The following is a 26,825-nucleotide window of genomic DNA, read 5'->3' as shown; positions in this document are numbered from 1 at the left end:
TGAGAAACAGACTGAGTAATAAAATTTGTGACTACATTGAGACATTATTTTAGTACATACCTTTTGTGAATTTTTTTTGGGGTTGTATGCCGTGACATTTTTTTTCATGGACAATATCAAGATTTGGCAAAAGGACGACGCAAGAGCACGGTGATGAAAGCATTCCAGGTTGCATCGCAAAGACACCCAAAAGTGCAGTTTGGAGCAGCAGGAATGTCATGTAATCAGGTGACCTGCAGATTCCCTCCTCACAGCACACCTGAGCAAACATGCCTGGCGACCTTTTGCCACCACTAGCAAATAACTGAAGAGGAGGAGGAGGGTCGAATAAAATATCACACGCCTTCTCTCCAGAATCATAATACAGTGGTACCTTGACCTAAGAGTTTAATTTGTACCGTGATCACGCTCGTAACACAACTCACACTCAAATCAAGTGTATCCATTGAAACAAATGGAAATGCCATTAATCCGTTCCAGCCCACATAAAACACAGACATATTTTTGTAACGTTTTTTTTTTTTTTTCTTTTTTTTTTAAATAAGAAAATTAGCACTTTATTGTATTGTACTGTATAAAACATACAGTGACAACATAATTAAATAGAATGTAAAGAATTAAAACAGTTTTTGCTTTATTTCAATGGCCATTGTGCCGCTCCTTCTGGGGTGCACACATTGGCCACCAAGGGGGCAGTATAATACACTCACAGAAAAATACATAGATTCGATTAGGAAATATGAAATAGACCATTGCAACTAAACCACAGTACTGTTAGTAGTTCTTTGCAGAGGATAAAGAATACATGACTGTGTATTGTTGTATGCTCTGCCTGCATGTCCTTCTACCGTTTGCGTTAAATATAAGTTGTTTTAAGGTTTATAAATACTGCAAAATCAAGGCTAGTTTCATCAGCCTGTCTAGCATTTCACATGATGATTAAGCTAGCTGACTTTTGGAAGAAAAAGTCATGTGGTTTGATTAAATACACAAGGTGTAATTCTCTTTGTTTTACATTTAGTTTTACACTAAACCTCAACTGGGAGTGGAAATAATACAGCTCGCGACAGAAAGCGAAAAAATTAATCGATCCAGCGATGGTTTGGGACTCGATAAACTTTTAAGTTGGGGCACTCAGAAGTCAAGGTTTGATTGTAATAATGAATACGTGCAGCTTTTGTTATCCTCCATCTCTTTTATATGCTTACGCCATCTATCGAAGCAATCTCCTCTCACAGGGAATCCTGCCATTAAGTGATAAGAGACCCCCATTGCCGCGGGTGTAATGGCTCCCACTTGAGTTTCCTTTTCACCGTATTGTCCTGGCAGGACACATCTAAAGGCAACCTTAATGAGAACGCTCCAGGCCTCCAGGATAAACTCCATCGTAGTGACAAAACCTGACATTTAAGTTCACTATTTCATTAATATGGATTCAAATGAGTCCGGTTCCACTGACATGCCAGTCATGCTTTAATTAAAATAAAACAACAACCTTGCTTTTCTATGACATATGCCACAAAACACAGTAATCACACCTTCAAAATCATTTGAATGCGACATTGACTTTTATTAAGGGAGAATATCATCTATGTCGTTGCCGCGACAACCCTGGATTGCCACTAAAATGACATTTTTTCTATGAAAGGCTAGGATGCTTTTAAAAAAAAAATACAAACTTACATTCCATTATATATGCCACATTTGCAGACATAATAAACAGGCTATTGATATGCAGTAAATGACTTGTAAGGCCCATCCAGGACTGCTCTTGTCGGACTAGCCTTGATGCTAACGATGTTATTCTGAAATGTGCAGTGCTTGCACGAACAAATAAAGAGAATAGCATCTATGCCATTACCGTGGCAACCTCTTGATCTTGAACCTCTTGGTCTGTAGCATTAGTGTACCAGCCTGGACTGCTCTTGTGGTGAGCTAGCACTAGCATTGGTGCTAAAGTTACAATTTGGAATTGTGTCTCTGTATAACCACCAAACTTAATGTTATGAGTTTTGTCAGCGTAACTGTGACTGGGACGCACAAAATCAGTTACTTATTCCTTACTGGTACTACAAAGATGTAACAGTGGAAATTTAGCGAGTACCAAAATAAGGCCTTGCAAGCCATTGTCATGACTGCGATCTTCCAGGATCAAGGATGACTTCTCAACAGGAAATCCCCCAAAACAGGGATGGCGACCCATCAGAAGGTTTGATGGCTTTCCTTTGCCTCAATTGATACACCGCCACGGAAGCTTCAGAATGAGCTGCTAGAGCGTAAAAGGAATTTTTTTGCGGCTCTGAAGCCCGACTCGAATGTGACCGGGAAAAGGGAGCGTCGCTAAGGACTGTCGGCCATCTTCATTATCGAGGCTACTCCGTGCCACGGTCTGGAAGTAAATTAGCGAAAGCTGGTGCCAATAGGCAAGTGGACACCATGCTTCTTTTGTTTGGGAAGAAAGGTTGGAAGCACTGCTGCTAATCTCCTTGTTTTACAATTAAGGAATAACAAGGACTAGAAGACTGGCCCATTGTGAGCACGCTAATCGAAAGGGTATTTGCACTCTAAATTAAAAATAAAAAGGCCCGTTGATATTTTAACACTGTCCTAAGATGTCGGCAAACAAGCTCCGACGTAATTACAAGGGGAGATTTACTTGGAATAACAGCGGCGACAAAAGAAAGCGCCCCCAATTGTTGAGCCGACGTCGCTAGCTCCCTGCGGCCAAGCCTTTCACGCCTCGCCAAGGTTAAAATGGAACAGGGGATATGTGGAAGGAGCCTCCTGATGTCCACTGTTCCTTTTCCGTATCTGTGCTGCTCTTATATCATAGCAATCTCAAGATACTGTGGCAAATATGGACCCTAGTGGGTGTTAGTAGTAAAAGGAGAAAAAATATCCAACTGTTGTCCCAGATCAATAAGGCAGCCACCTAACCTAACCTGCGATAACCTTCTGAGGATGCCATGACATCATTATTGCTGTTTTTGTGTGTCTATGATTGAGAGCGGGTTGCAGAAAAACAGACACATTTCTGATCAATAAGGACATTTTTCCAATTGAATCGTCAAAAGGTGGAGCTATTATGAATGGTTAAGTCATAAAGAATAAATTAAAAAAAATTGAATAAATTAATTTTAAAAAGTTCTGGTAAAAAAATAAATAAATATATATATATATATATTATCTATATATTTATATATAAATAAAGAGCGAAATCTACAGAAGAAAATTGAAATAAAGTAACAGAAATAGAAAATAAATATTTACAAATAATGAAAAAAATAAAAAAGACAGAAATACAAAATATTAGAAATGAAAATTGTAAAATAATAAAAATACAAACAAAATTATAAAAATAAAGTAGAAAAATAAAAAAACTGAAAAGATCATAGATATAATACAAAAGATAAATACAAACAAAATATGAAAATAAGAAAAAAGTAAAAAATAAAAAAGATGCAAAATAAAATAGAATACTAATAAAAATATGAATAAATAAACAGAAATAAAAATAAAAATCATAATGAATAAAAATAATAGAAAACCAAAAAATCAATAATGAAAACAAAACAATAGAAAACCAAAAAATCAATAATGAAAACAAAACAAAGTAAAAAATACAAATGAAATAATAAAAAAAGAAAATAGAATAGAAATACAAAAAAAACCAAAATAAAATTGAAATAAAATCCATCCATCCATTTTCTGAGCCGCTTCTCCTCACTAGGGTCGCGGGCGTGCTGGAGCCTATCCCAGCTGTCATCGGGCAGGAGGCGGGGTACACCCTGAACTGGTTGCCAGCCACTCGCAGTTGAAATAAAATAACAATAAGAAATAGATCTGAAAACAGAAATAAAACTTCCAAAAAGATAAAAATAAAAAATCCATCCATCCATCTTCTGAGCCGCTTATCCTCACAAGGGTCGCGGGAGTGCTGGAGCCTATCCCAGCTACCTACGGGCGAGAGGCGGGGTACACCCTGAACTGGTCGCCAGCCAATCGCAGGCCACATATAAACAACCATTTGCACTCACATTCACACCTACGGGCAATTTAGAGTCTTCAATTAATCTACCATGCATGTTTTTGGGATGTGGGAGGAAACTGGAGTACCCGGAGAAAACCTACGCAGGCACGGGGAGAACATGCAAACTCCACACAGGCGGGGCCGGATTTGAATCCGGGTACTCAGACCTGTGAGGCAGATCTGCTAATCAGTCAGTCACCGTGCCGCCATAAATATAGAAGATCAAATAATGTATAATTATAATTAAAATGCAAACTAAGTAAACTATAAACCAGTAGAACAAAATAAAAAATATAAAAAACCAAAAAGAAAACCAAATATCTACAATAAAATTCATGTGCCAAAAAAAAAAAATAAAAATACTAATTTCATTGTATTCAGACATTTAAATTGGACATGCAAATGCAAATGCAGTGGGCGGGGGCGGGGGGGGGGTGATGTCGGAGAAGGGGCGGCATCCAGGGGAGTTAAGATGCTCCGACACGGTGGGGGCGCGCTCCTGCGGGTGGCGTGAGGGGCTGCTAAGGATATTGGCCGGCCAGATTTGCGGCGTGTCCTGCTGACTTCCATTTTATGGACCGTGAATCGCAGCGCCCGCTGGGAGTCCATAATCCGTCCTTCTCTTTACCACACCCCCCTGCCCACCCACCGCCGTGGCCCCATCATTTTATTGCCCTTTCTGGATGTGTGGCCGGTGTCTGCGGATTCACCCGTCCCATCCCAATTTGTTAGTGGATCCCACCCACTTATTTCAGCCTAATAAGAATACCGACTCCCTCCCGGACAAGCTGTTGTTCCACCGTGTTTCACACTGTGCTGCCTCAATGGGCCTGTGCCCACCAGTTCACAGGGGTTCTGCAGGGCGGTGGGGCCCAGTCGGGTTATTTCTCAATGAAAGACCTCAGTGCCAACTCTCAATCACGCATAATTTCGCATTTAAGCGCATCTCCTCTGACCGGCTCTTGGTTCTACACGGCATCAATCAGCCCTTTTCCTCCGCCTTGGAAAAACTCATTTAAATCTTATCGGGGGAAAATCTGTTTGCAGTGCAAAGAGGAGGCGGCTATTCGTGAGAGAAGTAGTCAAGGTAGGACTGTAGTCAAGGTAGCACCACTTGATTTAATTTAGCAGCGATAGAGTCTCTGACCACTTGTACACTGATTATTTTGGAAGGCGAGGTGGGTAAGACGGACGCAAAGAAAAACGGATGAAGGAAGGAAAGGGAGCATTTTAAACGAGCATATGAAGCAGAAAATAAGGCTTTTTTTGGATTGGATTATTTTGAGTTTTTCTGTTTAATTTCAAAGGAGCGTGGCATTATTTCATATCATAGTAGTACATTGCGCTAGCGTATTTGCCTATGCATGACCAGCCTGGCATTTTTTTTTTTTCCCCTAGGGACTTTTTCTATTAGTTCTGTTTATGTCTATTGTGCAACGTGGTAGCCAACATGAATTACTGGTGAAAGGACTGATTGCATTACTTATATGATAGTACATTGCGCTTGCATATTTGTCAGTGCAGGACCAGCGTGACATATTTTTTTTTTTTACTCTATAGACTATTTCGATTGGTTCTGTTTACTTGTGTGATTGACTGTGCTGTGGACATTTAAAAAAATCTGTAGTAGCTCTGTTGATTTCCAATGTGCAGTAGAGTAGAAAAATAAATCTTTTGTTGAATGGACCTTGTAGCGTAAATCTAGTTTGAGCTGAACTGACACATCAGGCGTTAACATAAATGTTTTACCCACACTGCGATTGCTTATTCTAATGAGCCTTGCATTTACGTTCCTGTGACAATGTTTGAATTCTCCCTGTGTGTGTGTGTGTGTGTTTGTGTGTGTTTGCTTTGCGTATAGCAGCTCTAATGCTCCCTGACAACTTAATAACATCACAATTAAGTCGATACTAAACAGATGCCAGGCTCGTGTGATTTGAGGCACTTTTGACACCCACGTGTTCAGCGTCGCCGTCGGCCTTATTCGCTCGACGGACATGACCGACGCTTATCGGATCCTTGTTCGGGACCTTTCTGTTGTCGCTTTTCAGCAGATATTCTTCTTCATCCCTTGCTCGCCTCCCTGCCACCTCGCTGCAGCTAAACTATTCCTGGCTTGAGAAAAGAAAGTGTTTACTCTGGAATCAAGCTGCGCTCCCACTGCCGCTGCCCGCGAGGCGCTTTGCATATTTTCCGCCCATATTACGAGGCTTGAAAAGGACAGGGAGGGAGAGAAAATTGAGAGGTAATGAAACAGGCTACGAAAAGGAGCCTCCCTGCCCTTTGCTGTTATCGCTGGGTTTACTCCGGGTGGAGATGATTCATGTAAGAACAGTCCCGACCAACAAAGGCCTGCCGGCTTGCAGTCACACGGGAGTGGCTGTCGCCTGTGCCGCCACGTCGAGTAACTGCTCATTCCATAAAGCGGCCTTCGCTCGCTCGTGCGGTGCTTTTCCATGCAAATTATAAGTCGCGAGTGAAAGCTAAAATCTTAAAAGAATTGTTACTTTCTCACCACGAGCTTCTTCTGATGCCGTGTTTACACTTGCATTGTACGGTAACCTTCAGCAGACTTAGTGAACGTTTCCAAGCATCCACCTCACTGCATCACCATTGTGTATCACACAAGTGTCGTTAGGCTGCAGTGCACAGCGGCGATCGATAAAACCATTTACTGCACACGGAGCCCATTCAACATCATACAGTAGGAAAATGATCAAAAAGTCGTGAAAAAAAACAACAAACTAAAATTCAGTTTTTGAGGGATCACGGCCACAACCACTACCCTGCTCTCGTATTACTGAGTGTTTTTTTTATAGCAATTCAACACCGCCCATCCGTCTAATATATTTGGTTCAAATCCCTAAGATGGATGCTTCCACGCATGATACATGTGCCTATCAAATTTGAAGTTGCCCAATCAAACAGACTTCAGGGGCTGAAATTTCCGAGTAGACTGGGGAGTGCTAAGGAGAAAACCTTTTTTTGGGGGGCAGGGGGGGTCACGCCCAAAATGGCTACCATGCCCTCAAAATACAGGCATCGCCCAACTTTCCAGTATACAGGGTTCAAAGTTGGTAGCAATCGAACAAAATCTCTCAGGGGGAATTCTTTTTAAAGGACCCCTGCAAAACCTAAAATGATGCCCGCTTTAAACCAAAATAGCAGACTTCCTCTGTCTTTTTGGGAATGGGTTATATATACTTTCCAGGTACAGGCCATGTCAGCTGTGTGCAGTAATGTATTTTTTTTTGACTCACTTTATTTTGCAGTTAACACACAGTTACTTTATTTTGTAGTTAAAATCAGACTCTACGATCCTGAATGCATCCCCGCATGCCGCCTGTCGAGTGGAAGCTGCTTGCCGCCAAAACATCCTCCCCATGGTTTGCTGGTTGACAGTCCCAAAAAAAAAAGCTGCTAAAATTAGCCCCGGCTGCGTATGTTGCATAACAGCCGTAGCGCACATAAACAAAGCAGAGAGTAAATAGGCTTGGAGTTGGAAATATGACAGCAGCAGGGTTTTATTTTGGTTTTGAGGATGAAAGCTTTCCCGACCGCCTGGGAGAATGTTTGCTTACAAAAGTCCCAGTTTAGAGGGAGAGATTCACATCAGATATTCTTGGAGTGGTTTTATTATTTTCCATTACTTGCAAAGAAGGGGAATATTCGTGTTTATTCCCGACGTCGGAAATAAACGCCACGTGATGTTTTCGCCCGGAATGACGACAACTTCAGGAATGTGTCCGCGCGCTCCAAATCGTCCCGTGGTTTTGTTTTTTCTTCCCCCGCTGAAGTTGAGTCAGGCTGCAGCTGATCGCCACAATAGCGGCCATTCAACGTGGCGGACCGGCGAGGCCAAATACTGTGTCATCCAGAGGGCGTTGGGCCACCGCCGGCTACTGTACGCACATGACATGACAGCCCTTACCTTTCATAGGCAAACACTAACGGCGCACTGTAACCCATCTGAATGAGGACATTGTTGGTTCAAAGTGAAGCATCACTTGAAAAAGGGAGCTTGCGTACGCAAAGGGGAGTCGCGCTGAGTTGATTTTATGAGAGGAAACATGATGAGTACAGTACTTTGACTTAAAAATTGAATTTGTTCAATTACTCCTAATTACTTCCATCCATTTTCTAAATTGTTTAACCTCACTAGGGTCGCGGGGATGCTGGAACCTATCCCAGCTCTCTTTGGGCGAGAGGCGGGGTATACAACTACTAATTACTTAAATGATTTAATTTACAAACAGCAAATCAATCCGCCCCCCCCCCCCCTCCCCCCTCCCCCCCAAAAAAAAGACGGTCACTACTTTTGCGGTGACCGGCGTTGCAACATCACAGATGTAACAGCCAATCAAAAATGCACGAGCTTTCACCCTCAAAAATGTTTCCGGGTACTAAGCGTAGGCGAGACCCAACTGATCGCTGCCAATCCGTACCAATACAGTCTATACAGAATGTATATTGTTTTTTTGTTTTTTGTTTTTTTTGCAATAACGCTTCACTATATTTATATATACTGTAAATTCCTCTGGCTAAAAATCTAAGCGTGGAGAGTCTCTGTCCCCAAAATGCACGAGTGCAGTCAATGAATGGGGCGTCGATCATTGCCAACAGACTCTCAAAATATTTCCACTTTCCGCTTAATTCTCGTCCGTTTAACTCTGGCAATCTGCCTATTTCTTGACAATCGTGGTATGTTTTTGTGGTAAAAAAATAATACAATGTAGTATGCTGTATGTGGCGACCCAATAGACGGTTGAACTTTTTCCGTTGAAGTGTGTCAGTAGATATGCATGTGCTCAATCGCTTGGTGTGCGGCGAGGAGTTACCAACTGTATTTTTTTGTCGATAGTTCACTTCAGTTGTGCCTTTGGTCAGCGACTTGAGGGGTGGGAGGGATTAGTGCAGTGAAGATACAGTACATTCAAATCTTGCTAGAAGTTTTAACACTGCAAACTCCCTGTTTAATGCTATGTTACTAGCTTCCGCGCGGTTGTGGTGTCACTTTGCGTGGCGATGTTGTTAAGGGCGGGGGCGACTAAATGGGTGTGAAAGTGGTTCATCCTACTTCACAGACTTCAACATGCGAATGATACAACACACACACACACACACACACACACAGCCATCCCATGTTGAGGTTCTTTGCCTCGACATGTTTAAAAATGCTAGCACGGGGACACTCACCCACCCTTAAACGGCTTCCATTGGTTCCAGACTGGAATGTCTATATTTAGAGCTCTTCTTTCCGCTGCTATGGCTGCCGACTCATTAGCCTTGTTTAACCTCGCCTTTACGTCTGCCGTGCTGATTGGCTGAGGGAGTGCCCCCTCGAGAAACTTTTTCCGACACTGCCCTCGCCGCTCAGATGTTTTGGATGGGAACGAACAGCCGCAAAGATGGGGGAAAAAGTGGCCAAAAGCGAGCAAGCTGCCAGTGGCGATGATAATGATGAGTGACCATTTCGGGAATCTCCTTGTATGCATATTGGCAGCCCCAATGTCGAAACATCTAATTCAGTTAAGCCCGAAATAAACGGTTGCTTGATTGGGTCCACGAATGTTTTGCATGGCACCACTGTTGAGCCCAAATTATATAACGACACTGTCCAAAGGAAAAGCTTGTAAAGTCGAACATCTGAAGTTTGGAATTGATTTTATATTTACACTTGGGAAAAAAGTTAGGAATGTTGAAAAGTGAGATATTTCATACGCAACATAAAATACTTTTTCATGATGGAATTTGAATACCCCAAGAATCATATCATATCGTTCAGGATTCGACCAACATTTTCAGGAATAAACTTTAGAATACAAATGCCCCAAAGATCGTACATTTCAGATTTCGACCGAATGTTCACGGCAAAATAGGGCTCAAAATCTTTGAATTTTAATACTGCTAGAACTGTACAATGTGGATTTCAATATGACCCAAATTTGGCCCAAAATAACACATTTTACACAAAATATTCACCAAAAAAAAGCTTGAATTTTCAGGCACAAAAATGAAAAATTTGAAAAACCCCAGAACCGGAATTGCAAACATTCTCGAGATAATAAAATGAACTTGTTAGTAGTGAAAATGTAGTGGGATTACTGCATTTCTTTTTCCATTATTTCCTATGGGCAAATTGTTAAAAGATCTGTCAGACACACACACACAGACGCAAAATTAAGATCTGAGCACACCATCAGGTCTACTTAACATCAACGGACATCGGAGACAATCCTTTCCGTCTAAATTAAACACCTCATTCCGCCTCACATCTGCTGAAGGAGGAGGATTTACTTCCTACTATTTCCATCTTGGCACGCGTCTCTTCCCATCTCCGTAGCGGGAGGGAAAGGGGCATCGTGATGAACAACACCAGGTCCTGCCAAGTTTTCGGGACTATGTTGATTACTCTTGCGTCCGTTGTGATTTAGGGCTAATCCAGCACGGTGCCATCACGCTGTCAATCATCATCTCCTCCACGCCAGACGAGATTGGCCAATGCGGACTCGTTGTCAAAAATGAAATATCTAAATGTACTGCGGCAATGCAGGCGAGTGGTTTTGTTTTTTTCCTACCGGTGTGGATCTGCCGGTGGGCCTCCAGGGATTCTTCTGTCTGGAATTGAGCGCCGCACTGGTCACATACGATGGCCTTCTCGCCAGCTGGAGGGTAGAAACACAAGAGGAAAGGGGATGTTTATTACATGCCAGGCAGCTTGTAGACACAACACAACGTCGGGAAACATGAGCCGAGCACACAGTTGAAATGGAAATGCATCAAAATTTAAGAAAGAGATAACATTTTTGCCCAGTGTGGACATCTTAAAGGCGACAAATTATGGTTAATTGATATTTTAATTGCTTGTATAGGAGTAGTTGAGTCTCTGGAGTGCCTGCTTACCCATCAAGTGTGAAAATTAACAACTAAGTAACTCTTATGTGAGCTGCTTATTTCTGAAAATGTGCCTGAGAGTGAGCCCTTCTGAATTTACATAATACTGCGGACACAGTTGCTCCACACATGACTTGGCATCAAGGCTGGGCAAACGACTGTTTGGTGAAGTTGTCGAGACGGTATTTGCGATCCGAACACTAAATTGACAAGTGTACAGTCAACTTGGTGGAAGTGCCATTGTGTTTGGATGGGTGAATTTCATCTGCTCAGACTACAGCTGCGAGGGAGTCTCGAAAGTACCCCCCCCCCCCCCCACAAAATAAAAAATCTCCATTAACATCAGAAAAGTCGATTTCAAGTAGATTAGTCGCTCGTTGCTTGATAGAATTACCTTTATCGGTAAGTATATTATATAGTATATTAAGTATATTTAAAGTATATTAGTATATATAGTATATTAAAGTATATTAAAACACACAAAGAATTTGTCGCCAGAGGTTGGTGTCACTTTAGTACTACAGTGAAAAAGACTAACAAAAAGGTACATTGAGGACATACAGACAGATGTAAATATACAATATATAGTGTGCAATAACACTGATTAATCTTTCGATTTAGGAAAAAGTCAAAGTTTAAGTAAACTACCATATAAATGTTTGACACCCATATGAAGGTTAATCAGACCAGAAAAATGCATCTGGGTCAATTATTTTGAAGCACATATTCAAACCAGCGTGCCCATTTATCTGTTGTCAACATAAACTGCCACTTTTCTTGTTCTTGCATTCTTAATATAAATAGTTGACTGTGCTGCCTCCAGGCTGCATTGTGTCATATTCACTTATCGAGTTTGTGCACAACCTCGTACAGCAATAAATGTACATATACAGTGTGCATATCGCATCAGAGAGCGGGCTAGTTATTGTTTTATGGGCTTTGGCACGACGTACTGTACATGCCATACGCATCACTCATCAAACACATGCACCAAGTGAACATCTGGTGGTCGTGTTTGTGTGCGGATGCCTCTGTGTGTGTGTGTGAGTGTGTGTGTGCGTGCGAGTCTGTGTGTGTCCAGCGTGAGCACACGCCGATCTTGCTCGGTTTGTTCTTGGCAAGGCCTCCTGGGTTACAACACCTCCAGAGAGAGCGCAAGAGCACAATGAAAACAGGAAGCGGATTCTTAGATGACAAAAAAAAAAAAAAAGACGAAAAAGAGTGAGGGGAGAGCGATATTTTGCGTGGTTTTGCAACCGTGGTGACATGAGGGAACGGCCTGTACTGTAGCGAGCACCGACTGAAAAAGCAGAAATGACACACAGCGTATATGACACGGTGTGCCTGCCAAAAGAGTGCTTATGCAACAAGTTATGCAAACGAAAAGGGGAAAAAAAAGAAAAGAAAAAAAAAATAAGACTGCGTGCGCTGTTACAAGAGAGCATGACCGGATCATGAAACGCGACCACATGAAAAGTGGCAGATCTTGGACTCATTTCCATTTCTCACACACACAAAAATAGACGCAACGCTAACTGCATATTCAAGAGGCATCATTAGCTAGCGTATGGTGGATGCAACAACGAGCATATGGTGGATTAGCAGCCACTTAACCTTTGGTGATCAAGAAACAAAGTGGAAAAGACGCAACCAAAACGATGCAGCACACTCGCTCCTGTCTTGGTGTGCAGCTCCTTTGCCAAGCTCCTTTTACAATGAATACATACTTAATCAAACCTGCAGTAGCTATACTAGAACTTATGACAACATTCATCACAAGCTTATAAGAATAGTCACTACATATGGGGACCATTGCTCAAACACAACAGGACATCTGGGTTGTAAATTCATATTAAATTTGGGAAAAACTCAAGATATGATTTAGACACAGTATGTCACGTAGATCCCGCACTCCTGTCTTGGCGTGCAGCTTTTTCTTGTAGCTCTTTTCACAAGCGCAATGAATATACTGTACATACAAGTCAAAAATCAAAGCAGCCTAAACTAGAAATTATGACATTTATCCTAAATTGTAATGACTGTACGTAGGGCAACGTCTGCGGCAACAGAACGAGACATCTGCGTGAATACATAATTGCATTAACTCTGGGAAAATAAAAACTCCTAATGATTAAGACATTTCATGTAAAACACTAGCTAGTGCCTTGTGTGCAGCTCCTCCATGTCGCTCCTCTTGTTAGTACAATGAATACATATTTAAGCCCATCAATAGCATCATGTTATACAAAACCAAAGCTGATAAAATTATTTGATACGAGTTTGCGTGAATCGTAACTACGCACGGTAATGCCTGCTACAAAATAAATTGCCATCCAAGTGAATAACACTCAGATTAAATTTGGGCAAATAAAAACTGATGATTGAGATGTACAAATTTCCCCAACTTCTTAGGAGGCAGCTCCTCCTCGTCGCTCCTCTCACTAGCACAATGAATACATGGTTGAGAACGGGCTAGTTAATGCAAAATCCATTTTCAAGAGTTTGTGAGGAAGACGAACTCACGTAATATGACAAGCGGTGCAGTGAATGTACATTTAACACCGAAAGTATTAAACAACAGCATAGCGGGTCACCATTATTGTTTTGGTTATGATGTAAAGGCTGAATGACAACAATGGTTTTGAGTTTTTGAGATACAGTACAAAAAAAATATAGATGCAGTATAAAAAAAACGTCAAGGGCATAAACATAATACAATCAAATGAATAACGGTACGCCATTCGCATCCTTGACACATTGGCTTGCGGTACAGTCATAAACCGACTATTTACTATTACTATTGTCATCCACAACCATTTTCATAGCAGATCGGGGAGTGCAAGTTACTCTTTCCAGCCATCCCAAACTATTTTGTTCAGAAGTGGCTCAAATTGCTCCAGATTGTCTTTTATGCATGTACCCCATTTTCCCGTGTTTGTTTTCCATCATTCCGAGAGCAGAAGGACGCCCCCTTTGTAGCTTTGGAAGTGCGGCCTTTTGTTGGCTGTGATATAGAACACTTGAGAGAAAGATAACAGCTGATGTGTACCCCCCTATCCTGCATCCAAAAAGCCCATCTTTCCAAGTTCACCCGCACACCATCAAAGAGGGAAACTAGAGATTTATCACTTTAATTTGGCAGTGAATGTCGCTAATGTCGAGAAGTGTCCCCCCCTACCCCTGCCGCTGTTAGCGCCTAGCGTGCTAACAAGTGACTTGGCCCGGGCGGTGTGTACCTTGGCTTTACCCACTCACCCCCGTCTTTCGTGCCCCGCCGCGACCTTGCACAAGTTGATCCTCCTTTAAGCGAGGCACTCGGCGGACACCTCATCGCAATTTATGGGCGGGTGCCACAAGCAGGGGGCACGGCCCGCACTAAACTCCCTCCCACCCCGTGCCTGGCCCATTTAGCATTTGCCTCATGGCCTCCCACTAGACTCACCGCTGCCATCTCGGCTTTTAAAAGCGACACTGATTTACTACAAACGACCTCGCTTTCACAATACCATAGACGCCATTGTGTTGATCTTCGCCTCTGGAAAGCCACAGCTGCCTTTTAAAAAAAAAAATGTTTTTTTAAAGTTTTTTAACCAGATTAAATTCTCTCTTTTCACACAAAGTTGACACCTGAAAGCAGCGCTGTGCAATGACACAGGTTGATCTCATGGCCACTGAGGGCCAATGAATTCCCCATTGCCATTCTCTCTGATGCAGTATTTATTCATCCAACGAGGCGAGGAACATTTATCAACTTTCATTCATAGATGGCATGCGTTCAAAGCATGCTATAAATGAAAGAGAAAACCAACATAAAACGCCGGAAACTATCTGTATAGATAATGTGTATAAAGTTGCTTAGCAAATTAATTAGACCACCTGTCACCAGGACGAGAACATCATGCAGTGTTTTAATGCAGGCTCTTTTTATTACAGTTTCCCATTTTGAACAGGAATGATGAAATGCAAACATTTATTTAGGTCCATTTTTTTATTATTTAACTTGCATGCAATACATTTTCATCGAATCATTGAAGTGCAGTTTTTTTTAATTTTTTTATTTTCCTATATTGTAGCGCAGTGTTAATGTATACACTGTGCATAATGTTACAGTGGCTGACAATAAACACTTTTTGGCAATAAAGCTTCTGGCTTAATTGGACAAACAATTAGGCCTACTATGCTACCATATTTTCATGTTGGTCATGATGGTGGTACTTGGAGAGCCAAGCATTTTTTTGAGGTGGTACTTGGTGTAAAGAGTTTGAAGACCACTGCTCTAGTTAATTGCAGTCCCGTATTGCTGCAAATTATACAAACCATAAGATGTACTTCTGCACGTGTGCAAAGCTGCATGGTAGGGACCCAGCGGCGATCAGGTGTTATCGCGCGGCGCGAAAAACCACTTCCAGGTTTCACTTCCTCCTTGGAGAGCTGTTGCACAAGCGCTGTTGTTATTTCATAAAAAGCTGCAAAAAAAAAAAAAAAAAAAAAGAGAACCGGGCACAGCAGGCCTGCCCTGCTGTCAATCGAGCGACTGATATAACGTCTTTCACATTTGGCGCTAAATCGATGGAGATTCTTGATGCAGTTAACGTGTGCTGTGATTCGCGAGGGTCTTTGTTCTTGCAAACCAAGCAAAGTTCTGAAGTCGAACGCCTTGAATGAATGTCTTACAATTCGGAGTTGGAACCAAATGTTTGGGAATAACCCATCCATTCATTTGTGGCGGGTGTCCACAGTGGACCGGTAGCCACTCAATTGCCACGACAAACATTCACACTCTCATTCACATCTGCGGGCAATTTCGAGTCTTCAATTAACCTAAACTATGTACATTTTTAGAATGTGAACAAGCAAGCCAGTCGAGACTTGAACCCAAACCACAGACCTGTAAGAGTCTTACTCAAATAAAATGACCTGGTGTTAAGAGAATAATAAAGTGAAAAGAAAATAATAATATGTGAAGACTCACATCCAATGCCGTATTAATATAAACTCGCGGTTGCTTGCTTACCATACAAATGTTTTTGTTTTCCACTATTTAAGTTGTTTTACTTCTTTTGACACTTCCATGATAAGTAAGAACGTTTGGAAAATTAGATACATGAAGTGCAGCCAGTGGTGAGCTAAGCTACAAGCAATTCTACATTAAATGTAGCTTCACTACACTGAAGACACCCACTACAAAAATGTAGCAAGGTAATCTACAAAAAAAAAGACCAAAGTAGCTAAACTACATCAAATCTACTTCAGCTGGGTGGAGAATCTCTAAAAGAAAAACTACGTTTAAAAATGTTGTACTTGGACTATTGGTGTACAAATGAGCACTTCATTCTAAAATTTTCGGATTATCATGCTTTTAAATGCCACTGCAATAGCAATATCTTGGACTAATGCAGTGACAGCCCCGTGTGTCCTGTGATGAGTAGCTTAGCTGACAATTGTTGTGTTAACAATTATAAACACAGTTGTGTTGGACGTCTTGGATGTTGACAAGAGCTTCTTTTTGGGGTTGCACATTTAACAACGGAAAAGGGTAACTCTTCTGTGAGGACTCGATAAGTACGTGTCCCCCCGCTGCGCACTTCCAATCGCGCTCTGCCGCATTTTTCTACACCGTCTCGGGCGGGCATCATCGGGAGGATAGGTACGTGACGTTGGAACAGAAGAGATGTATTTGAGGTCAAGAACTGCTTGGGGAAATGTAGCTTCTGTGTCCGTGACTGCTCTATGTAATCGCTAAAGTATTTGAACTACTAAAAAAACGTTTTGATGTTGAAAACAGTGACACTACAACCACATTACTGTGAAATATACCTATAACATCAGTACTGCTTAGTGTACATCGTGCCATAGTATACGGTATTACTGACCTATGCTAATGCAGTAGTAAAGTCATAATTACAGTAAATATTTGCATGAAAAACACTTGTAGCGTATACCTATAAAACATTTAAAAAAGTATGTACGGCTGTAATTGAGCATGACCACGTATTCTTATGCTGCTGCGCAAACTACTTCATGATGTGGCATTAGTTATTGTGAAACATGGCATGTGGTTTTCCCTGGCACGCTAAGTCACTGGCAAAGACAGACAAATAAAGATACATTATTCATTGTGAATAATGATTTGCAGACCAATTAATTGAAATTGCTTAATAAAGCGGCACAGTGGTTGCGAAGCACTGGATTAGATTATGTTGCGGTTCCAATAATGTTGGTTGTATTTCGACATATCGGTAAATGAGTTCTACGCATTGTCTAGCTTGACTCAGGGAGTCAGGTCAAATTCCCTTGACTGTAAGTGGTCAAGTGTTCATACTGCCATTATTTGTTAAAATAACACGACAACAACACACAATAGCACATTGTCTTGATTGCAAGCACACGCATTCCACGGCCTCGTGGTATTTAAGGTTTCAACTGTTCGAGGTTTTGTGCGTGTAGACGACACACACAGACTCGCATCATTTGCCACTTGTTGATCCAACCTACTTCCCGTCGCAGGTATCATTGTTTGCAACAGATGCCCTCCTTTGGGAGCACCAGTCGAAACGGAATCTTCCATCAAAGATGCTCTCAGAATTAAACATCAGAGCGAGAGAGCCTGTTGCCGCTTGTAGCGACACAAAGTAGGCCATCACATCCAGCGAAACATTCACCCCGCATCCTTTGACTGACTTCTGTGTTAGCGTAGGCTTCCCCCCCCCCCCCCCCCCCCCCCCGTTTATTTGACAATTTTAGTCTGCCACAATAAGAACATTTTATGATCGTGTATCAGGAAGACTTGTTTGATTTTTACACAATGGACCCTCGGAAGTCTGAATTTTGAGCAGGCATTTATTCGAATGTTGGATTATTTTTTTCTGATAAGGAATAATGGAAACACAATTGATATGTTGCAGGAGTCAAACTTTCACCAACGTAAACTTAAAAGCAATGTTTCAAGCAACACTTTAACCTAGTTAGAAAAGCAAAAATAAGTTTGTGGAAAACTGTGCAGCATTTTATTGTACCGCTTTTTGTGTATTTTTTCAAAGATTCTATTTTTGCCATTGCCTGACAAACTAGGTCTGGTCTTGAAGTGTTTTTGATCTGAGTCTGGATTGCTTTAAATGACTCATTTCCAACTACATGTTTGCCTTGCGGATTTTTCAGCCATATTTTTGTCACGCTGACTTCATGTTCTCACTACTTTTTAGAAATGTATTTTGGCACAACCCCAAGGGGAAGCGGAAAAAGAAAAAACACTTTTGGGATATTCCTAGGCGAAACACCGCCTGTGCAGCTTTGCCTTGCTGCAGGACGAGGGACTCTGCAATCCCATTTCGGAAGGCAGCGAGGCTAAATGGGAAATGAAAAAAAGGCTAATTATGGCAACTGGACAAGCAATATCACACCCAGTGGTTTTTAATAGGGTAAACAGTTTGAGCGTCAGTGTGTGTGTTTGCGTGTGTGTGTGTGGTAAGCAGACAAACAGTATGGCCAAAACAGACTAACTAAATGTTTACTGAGCTGAAGTAAACCGCTTACATAAGACTAGACTTTATGAAAAGACAAACTATCAACATGTAGAGAAAACAGCCTCACGTACAACAGTTTTAAACTGTACTAACTACAATCCTACATGGAATTATTACTAGGCTGAGTTCACACTTGTCACTTTTGGTTTAGTTAAAAAGAACTGATTTTGATTAGCCCCAAGCTTAACGACAGAGACCGCTGAAGCACTCGTCTGGTTACGCGTGAATATCAACTTCAGTGCGGTTCGGTGAAAAGTCATAACCCTAACATGCTAACACCCTAACCCTTAAATTGCTAACTTTAAAACCACTACATTTATAATCCCTAACCCCAAAACACCAACCCCCAAAACAAATAACCCTACAACACATAACCCTAACCCTCAAATAACTGAGCTATCAGCAGATACTCAAAATCAAGTGACTTGGACGCTAAAATACATGACCTGGAAATCCCAAATGAAAACACCTAACCTAAATCCCAAAACACCTAGCCAAGAAAAAAAATACACTGACCCCAAAACCACACATAACCTCAACCCTAAAACACTGTTGAGTTTAGAACAATTACCAATGCTAAAATGCTTCTTTTAAAAAAATAAAAATAAAAATCAGCAACAGATTAATTCCAGAGCTTCCATGAACAGACTGTGCTCGATTTAAGAGGGTAAATTGTTATTTTTAGGTCATACCAAAACACCTACGCTCGCAACACGGTGAATCAGAGATTAAGACAACTATCAAACGTACTCACAAATGAGATGTTGGGAGCAAACAGTGTAATAGATAAATAGAGATAATCTGTCAGCGAGGGGGTATGCTGGGATTGTATGGGGGGGGGGGGGGGGGGGGAGAGTGTGGCGAGGAGCCCATCAAAAGCATCACAAACGCGCTTGGCTGGAGATGACTTGTCGGCGGTGAGGAGAAGGAGAAATCAAAAGGAAAGCGCGACGGAGACGGAATATTCAGGTCGCTCTTGACAGCTTTACAGTCTGTTACGCCAGGCGGGAACGTCTCGGGACAAATATTGACTCACACAATCGCACACTAGTACACACTGGCTTGTACAGGAGGCCTCGTTCAAAAATGGATGAGCTCAGATTGCAACATCAGTCAACTCTTGTTGTTGTTTTTTTTCCTAATTCTGGCTCTTAATCCAGTTTGCCTGCAAACCAATTTGTTTGTCCAGTAGGTCACATACACACAGTATTCCCGGGCTGGCTATTCCCTATAAGGTTTTTCTCCGAATGGCCCAACCGTTTCCAGAGATTTTTGGCCCTGGGGAGAGGGAGGGGCATCTCAGGCCACGCAGCCACTAAACAGTCTACCACCTTCAAGGCTGCTATAAAAAGGATGAACGGAAATTACACACTCTTTTATAATATTTCATTTCATTAGTGGGCATATGTTCAATGCAAAATGCTATCAAAGTTTTGTTCTATTTTTTTGGGTGGTGCGCAGGCCGTCTTGAAATTGTCTTCTGACTTTATGGACCAAACTGAAACTTTTCCTGCTGTCCGACCTGAACGACGACAAAATAAATCCAGTACAGGTTGTAAAAGAAAAAGTGCAATTAGGTAGTTCTTGCCAGACACTGACCAAATGTTCCAACCCCCCCCCTCACCCCCGCACTGCACAACCACACCCGCCTTCAATATCTTTGCCCGACTAACCCCCTCCCACCCTCAAGGGTGAAAGGTGCCATGTGTTTTCAGCTCTGCTTTCAACCAAGCCTCTTACACACACACACACACATACACACACACACGCGCACACACACAAAATGCTGTCTACTATCCACAGAGAAAGAAGAAAATGTATGTGAACACTCCTGCATGTGTTTATTGTTGTGTATGTGAAGGAAGGAAACAAGAGCTGGATGCATAGATGAAGCAAAGCCCACCCCCTCAGGGCTCTCCTGGTGCGAAGAGGCAGGAAGCAAGTTAGGCGCCCGAGTGGCCCCGGGGCCCGCTGGTATTAATAGAAGCAAGCCGCACCAGGGTGGGTGGGCTTCTTTTGGAATATAAAAGTGCATGTATGCCCACATGAGTGACCCTCCGCTCATGGTTACACTAATTAGATTATCAGACAGAGCGTTTTAATAGGAAATCGTATAAAGAAGTGAACCTCTATGATGCACTGGAGCCTGGACCATCTTTGATTATCACTTCGCATGTGCAATATGAACATAATACAAAAAAATAAAGGCAGAAAACAATAATAAAATATCATAGCACTTATGTTTTTGTTATTTTTGAGGATAGAGTTGCATAGTTTGCCAAGTGACCGTGCTATCGGTCTCATTTTTAGTCAAATATTTCCACACGCTTGAGGCACCACTGCTAGTTTGCTGCGCGAGCCCACCACCTGTTGATTTAAGTGAGGCGTCCATGTTGTTAATGCCAAAACATACGATTGGTGATTAATCACCTTCAAGGTGTAATCGTTATTGCATTGCAGTGGTTAATTCGACGCATCAAGCCCTAGTGTAAACTATCAATACAATGTTTCGACAACAGCGTTAGCTTTCTGTAAACGGGTCGTTTTACCCGACTGGTCTTTGTTACAAGCCAAACGTTCGTCATAGGAAAACATGGCTATATTTTGGGACAAGCTTATATTGGTGTCACTTCTACACCTGGTTCTAACAGACCCACCTGGGCCTCCTGACCACCTCGTGAACTTTGCCTCCCACCATGACCGCCGCAGAATGTTTCTTTAGCTAGCAGCTGACCGGGCATGCAGCATCATTTACAGGGTTGTTAATGCATTTTTATAGTCAAACAGCACAAAGGATGAGGTGGGCAAAACTCATTTGGTTTGTCGGCTGTTGCCTTGAGGGAGTGATGGGGGGAAGGGTTTAGAATGTTTAGAATAAGTTCGCCAATGCTAGACAGTAGCAGGTAAAAGTAAGGTCTGTCCTGGTTCTGGGGGTTTTTGGTTGCTGGCTTGGGGGACTTGAAGCAGTGTAACCGGAGCCTCCTGGCTGGCGCTCATTAAAAACCTCTCACAGGGAACACACGAAGCTTTCACAGCTTTGTTCGCTGGAGCATTTTTGGCTGACGCTAAGGAGACCAAAGTCCCAAGTACTGTTACTTGTGTGTTTTTTTTTTTTTGTATACAGAGAAACTAAATGGTCAAACCGGCGGAGAACTAATGCAGTCAGACACCAGCGACCCCCTCGCAACTACCCGCCATTATTACCAACACGTCCCCTCACCTAGCCCGGTCAATAACCTGTAAAGATTTACTGTTTAGGGCCCATTATTTCCTGCTTTTAAGTCACACATTGTCAAAGGCAAAGCAGAGTTTATTAAGGCTGCAGTCATGAGCCCTGAGAGCAAAGTGATGTGTATATAGGTGCGTACATTTTTACGCCAAACACTCGGGTGCTGAAAGTGCTTGGAAAAGGAGGAAAGAGAGTGTTAAAATGGAAGAAGGAATTTATTGTAGTCTCTTGACCTCTACCTTACCTCAATTATTTTATTGTTTTACATTTCCAATGTACAATGTTGTCTTGATATATGAGTGACCCAACTTGTGAGTTTTTTGACATACGTGCCATCATTTGGACAATTCTTTGCTTTGATTTGAGAGTGCAAACTTGAGAAACGAGCGCTGTATGTTGGCAGGGAACTCAACTCACATCATAATAAGCAGAAGTTTGGCAATTAGTGAACAATAAATCAAAAAAGAGGCTTCAAGCTGTTTAAAGTAGGCATTAAATGTCAAATGTAACACAAAGTGAAACACGCCTTGTTTATTTAAAAGAACCACATATCTTAACCTTTCGGTCCGCTAGCTTAATGCTAACGATAATTAGCATCTATGTTGCAGTTCCATAAACCCGTTAAGCAACGGATTTATCATAAATGATGCAGCAACACTTGTAGAGAGACATAACAGTACTCACTGTCATATATTCTTCATCCTCTACGAAGAACGACTAATATTAGTGCCGTTCTGATAAGCTGAGATGAGTCGAGACATCTCAATGAACAGTATATCTGTCTTGTACTGCCCCCACATGGCCAAAGCGGGCACACCAGAAAGAGCAGCACAATGACCATTCAATTGATGCAGCATGGCAAAAACTGTCTTTCAAATTATTTTTAATTATGTCATTATTCTATGTTTTTACTCACTCAATTCCCATACCACTTATCCTCACAAGGGTCACGGATGTGCTGGAGCCTATCCCAGCTATCTTTGGGCGAGAGGAGTGGTCGCCAGCCACTCGCAGGGCACATATAAACAAACCACCAATCACACTCACATTCACACCTATGGGCAATTTAGAGTATTCAATTAACGTACCACGCATGCTTTTGTGATGTGGGAGAAAACTGGAATACCCGAAGAAAACCCACGCAGGCACGGGGAGAATATGTAAACTCCACACAGGCGAGGCCAGATTTGAACCCGGGTCCTCAGAACTGTGATGGATATGTTCTAACCAGTTGTCCACCGTGGCGCCATATGTTTTTATATAAAGTAAAATATATTGGTGTGGTATTTTTCCCTCATTAAAATACAAAGTACTTTTTTGAGGGTGGGGGGGCTTGAACTGATTAATGGCATTTACATTCATTTCAATGGGAAACGATGATTTGTGTTTTGCGTTACGAGCATGGTCACGCAACAAATTAAAATCATATCTCAAGCCACCCCTGTACTTTTAAAAGTGTTTTTTAGTTTAAATGTGTTTAAAAGGAGGGGATGGGTAAAACTATCGAAAAAAATTTACAGTCTATGGTCTCTACTGAAAATTCTGTAGAAGTTACGTAAACGGACTACTTATTTAACAAAACAAAAATCAATCATAGCTCGAAAGCGAAACAGATACGATATACTGTAAAGTTCTGTTCACAAGGCCAAATTTAGATATGAAATGTTCAAGATGGAGAGAGAGCTTGATAGCTACTACTGTAAATAAAGTGATACAAATGGACTATTCAAGACCCTCCACAAACGTGGCAGAGATGGAGAAACACTTTCCACAAAGATTGTTGCCATGAATGACACAACTCCCCAAGAAAACGTTCTATTTCGCCACAATTTCAAGGCAGTGAAGTTTATAAGAAAATGAAATTTTTCACATCAGCTAAAACAGAACCCTTTGTAACCCAGTAATATCATCACATATTGAAACCAATTCAGAAAAAGGCTCCAATCATCTGTTTTGGTGCATAACAGGAAGTCCAACAAGGACCACAGTAATAGGAAATTCTTCAAACGTGCTTTTTTTATTTTATTTATTTTTTTTACAGCTCTCAGGTGCATCAATTTACATGTTTGTTTGTATCCTCCGTTTCATAAACCACTAAAACGTTAAAATGTTCCACATAAAAGGGAACACGTGCAGTCTTCAAACGCTTTAGGAGAAAACTATTTCGCTTTCGACGTCAAGCCCGTGTTATCCGCCAACGGGCGCCATGCTGAGTCCCTTTCCATGAAGTCATCTTTACACTCGCTAATGCGAAGTAAGCGGAGGATCATTTTTAGGTGAGTCACGTTGAGGAAAAAAAGGAAAAAATCTGCAACTTGAGATCCTCAACCTCTCATTTTGTATTTAAGATGACGCTATCAGACAACACAATTCATGTAAATTCATGTAGATTTAGTAGCACCGTAATTAGTTGAAAGCATATTTTGTAAATTCTTATGCTAAATATAACGTCAGATTTGACATAACAGCAAAATACCGCATTGTTGCTTTGTGGGATAGCTGAAGTCGAACATCCTAGAATTTGTACCATTCAGAATGATGTTAATGTTGGAGAAAACTTTCACCTGAGTCTTATCGTGACAACTTATTTTTACACTTGTATGCCAGTTAAGAATGTTAAAAATGTTACTTAAAAACAGTTAATACAGGTTTTGGAATGAGACCCTTTAACCTTGCAATGGATTAATTTGAAAAAAAAAAAAAGTTTTCTTTTATTACTTGAAATCACGATTGTTTAACTATTAACGTAATATCGTGCCTTGCTTCCCGTGCGATTTCCATCTAAATTCCAAAAAGACGCTATTGATGTTTTTTTAAAAGGCCTTTCCCGTTCACTGGAGAGTCCTTTTAAAGTTGTGTTATTTTCTAAGCACATTACACAATAAACAGCTCCCAATGTCAACTTCTTTGTAAGCATGAGGAAGTGCAACCTGCAGCTGAAACACTTTCCAGTTCCTCCTTCCTCCTGCAGCCCGACCTGCCAACTTGCAGCACGGTCCTCTGGATATAAATACAGCAGAAGTGATACTGTCGAGGCGATGACAGGCCTTGGCGGGCGGCCAAAAGCATGCGAGCATGTGTATGTGTGAGCGTGAGCGTTTGTGTGTGTGTGTGTGTGTGTCTACGATCAGCTGAGGCAGAAATAGGCCAAATGGTGACTCGGCGGTTCAAAGGGTTCAACATGTCCCGAGTAGGAATTCCCCCCCCCTCCCAACCCTCTCTTTTTTTCTGCTGTTACCTCACCTGGATTAACATGCAGGAAAAAGAAGAAAAAAAAAGAAATAATTAAAAAAAAAAAAAAAAAAGAAAAACCTTGATTTTATTAATTCATTTAAGGATTATTTACTCAATGTATTTTGTATTATTAATTATCTAAATCTGGAAGGTGTATTATGTTGACTAGCATTATGTTGTAGTATCTGAGTAGGAACATGTATTGCTTGTATTTATTTGCACCTTGTATTAGGGTTTATTTTATGACATGAGACGAGTATCAACATGTATTCTCCATGTACAGTACTGTACATGTTTGAACTGTAAAACTATACCCACTTAAAGCCTCTGGTGGCTGGAATATAATCCACCGGTTCGTAGTGGGGCTTTTCCACGCAACGGTGCTAGGCGCTAGCTCATGACCTAAGAGGGTTCCGGGGCTCCTCTCTGCCAGCGCTTGGGCAGCAGGCGCGGTATCACCTCCTCGCTTGGGAATTTTAAATAACAACACTGAGCAGTTCTATAAATTGTACGTCGTGGCCTTTGTATCTTCTGTTAAAGATAACATTTAATGTTGTTGTTTTGTTCTTTTCAATTATTAATTTTCCACAGCTTTATCCTTGAGTTTTTATGGCTTTTTTTTTGCAACACTTTTTTTTTTTTTCTCTTTTGGTTAGTGGTCACTTGCAAGTAACGTTAAGGCCAGTTAACTTCTTTCTACACTTGTGAGACAATACATTGTGGCCACGTCTAATTTATGTGGTTAAATTACTGGCACATTTATATAGCTGGGAATATGTACCACTTCTTAATTTAATAAAAAAATGGTAACATTGAGAAAAAAACCCCAACCTATTTATTCACTTTCTACCAGGTTGAAATAAAAGCAACTTCAAGCATCAAATTTCATGTTTTTCCCCCCAGTACGACAGCTGTGGTAAATTTACATAAATTGTGGGTTAAATGGTTTTTATAACCGTTACAATTTGTTCCTCCTTTGTTGTGAAAACTGCACGAATGTTCTCTCTGGCCCATGTGCCATAGGTTGCCGCCCCTTGCTGCACAGGATACTTTTAGCGATCTGGAAGGCTCCGAGATGCAAATGAATAACACCCGCGTCCCCTTTCTTTAGGCCTCCCAAGACAAGCCTTTAAAAGATGCTGTTTACCGCCACATTAAAGCGTCCGTCCCTGTGACCGAGCGTATTAGTATTCTGTGGCCACTTGCTTGTTTTCAACAGTTATAACACGACATCCGCGCCATCTTTTATGTCGCGCCTCCCAGTGGAATTAGCGGCATAAAAGCAATCGTTATGTGTCCTGGCTACTTCCAGATGGCTTTGGGAGTGCTTTTATCTTCCCGTTGTCGTCGTCGTCTCCTTTCACTTTTTCCCCGACAAGAAAGTGCTGTGGACAGATCTTTGCTTCGCCGACTTCATTCTCTTCACACCCCAAAAATATAAAGAGCGTTTCACGAGGGAGCTCTTCCATGAATGGGGTTCATAAGTGTTCTAATCTGCACTGCGAAAATTGATCTCAAAAGTTTCCCAGAGCGATCGGCCAACTTTCATAATGGAAACATAACAAAGAAGTGCCTGGGAGAATATTTACTTTTATCGCTGTTTGCTGTCACAACGGCTTTGTTGCTCCCAGCTGGGAATCGCATTCAGGACATTTCAGTCAAAATTGTAAACAGATTTCAGCATACAAAATGAATTTTTTAAAAACTCAATTGAAGAGAGCGGAAACTACTAAATTAAGCGTGCCTGAGGTTGTTTGATTCGAAATATGATCAAAATCTTCCCCCCAAAAGTTGTCCGCATACCTCATAAGACTTTGGTTGTGCGAGTGTCAAAGGAACAACTCCATTAATTATAAAAGGCAGAATTTGATAGCGATGTAGTCTGACTTAGTGTAGTTTGGAATTTGAACAAAAC

At 41.5% G+C, this 26,825-nt stretch overlaps 1 protein-coding gene across 3 annotated transcripts in view; it reads right to left on the bottom strand.

Annotated features, from left to right (window-relative positions):
• Positions 1 to 26,825, bottom strand: part of zbtb16a (zinc finger and BTB domain containing 16a) — a 133,502-nt gene that overhangs the window by 48,013 nt on the left and 58,664 nt on the right. For all 3 annotated transcript variants that reach the window (XM_061752048.1, XM_061752047.1, XM_061752046.1), the window contains exon 4: positions 10,609 to 10,695. In XM_061752048.1, the coding sequence (XP_061608032.1) occupies positions 10,609 to 10,695 (87 nt within the window). The remainder of the gene's footprint in view (positions 1 to 10,608; positions 10,696 to 26,825) is intronic.

This window comes from Phyllopteryx taeniolatus, chromosome 17, assembly GCF_024500385.1.
Source record: "Phyllopteryx taeniolatus isolate TA_2022b chromosome 17, UOR_Ptae_1.2, whole genome shotgun sequence".
NCBI classification, from domain to species: Eukaryota; Metazoa; Chordata; class Actinopteri; order Syngnathiformes; family Syngnathidae; genus Phyllopteryx; species Phyllopteryx taeniolatus.
Note: the sequence above shows the minus strand (reverse complement) of the source record. Positions and strands in the feature narration are given on the sequence as shown.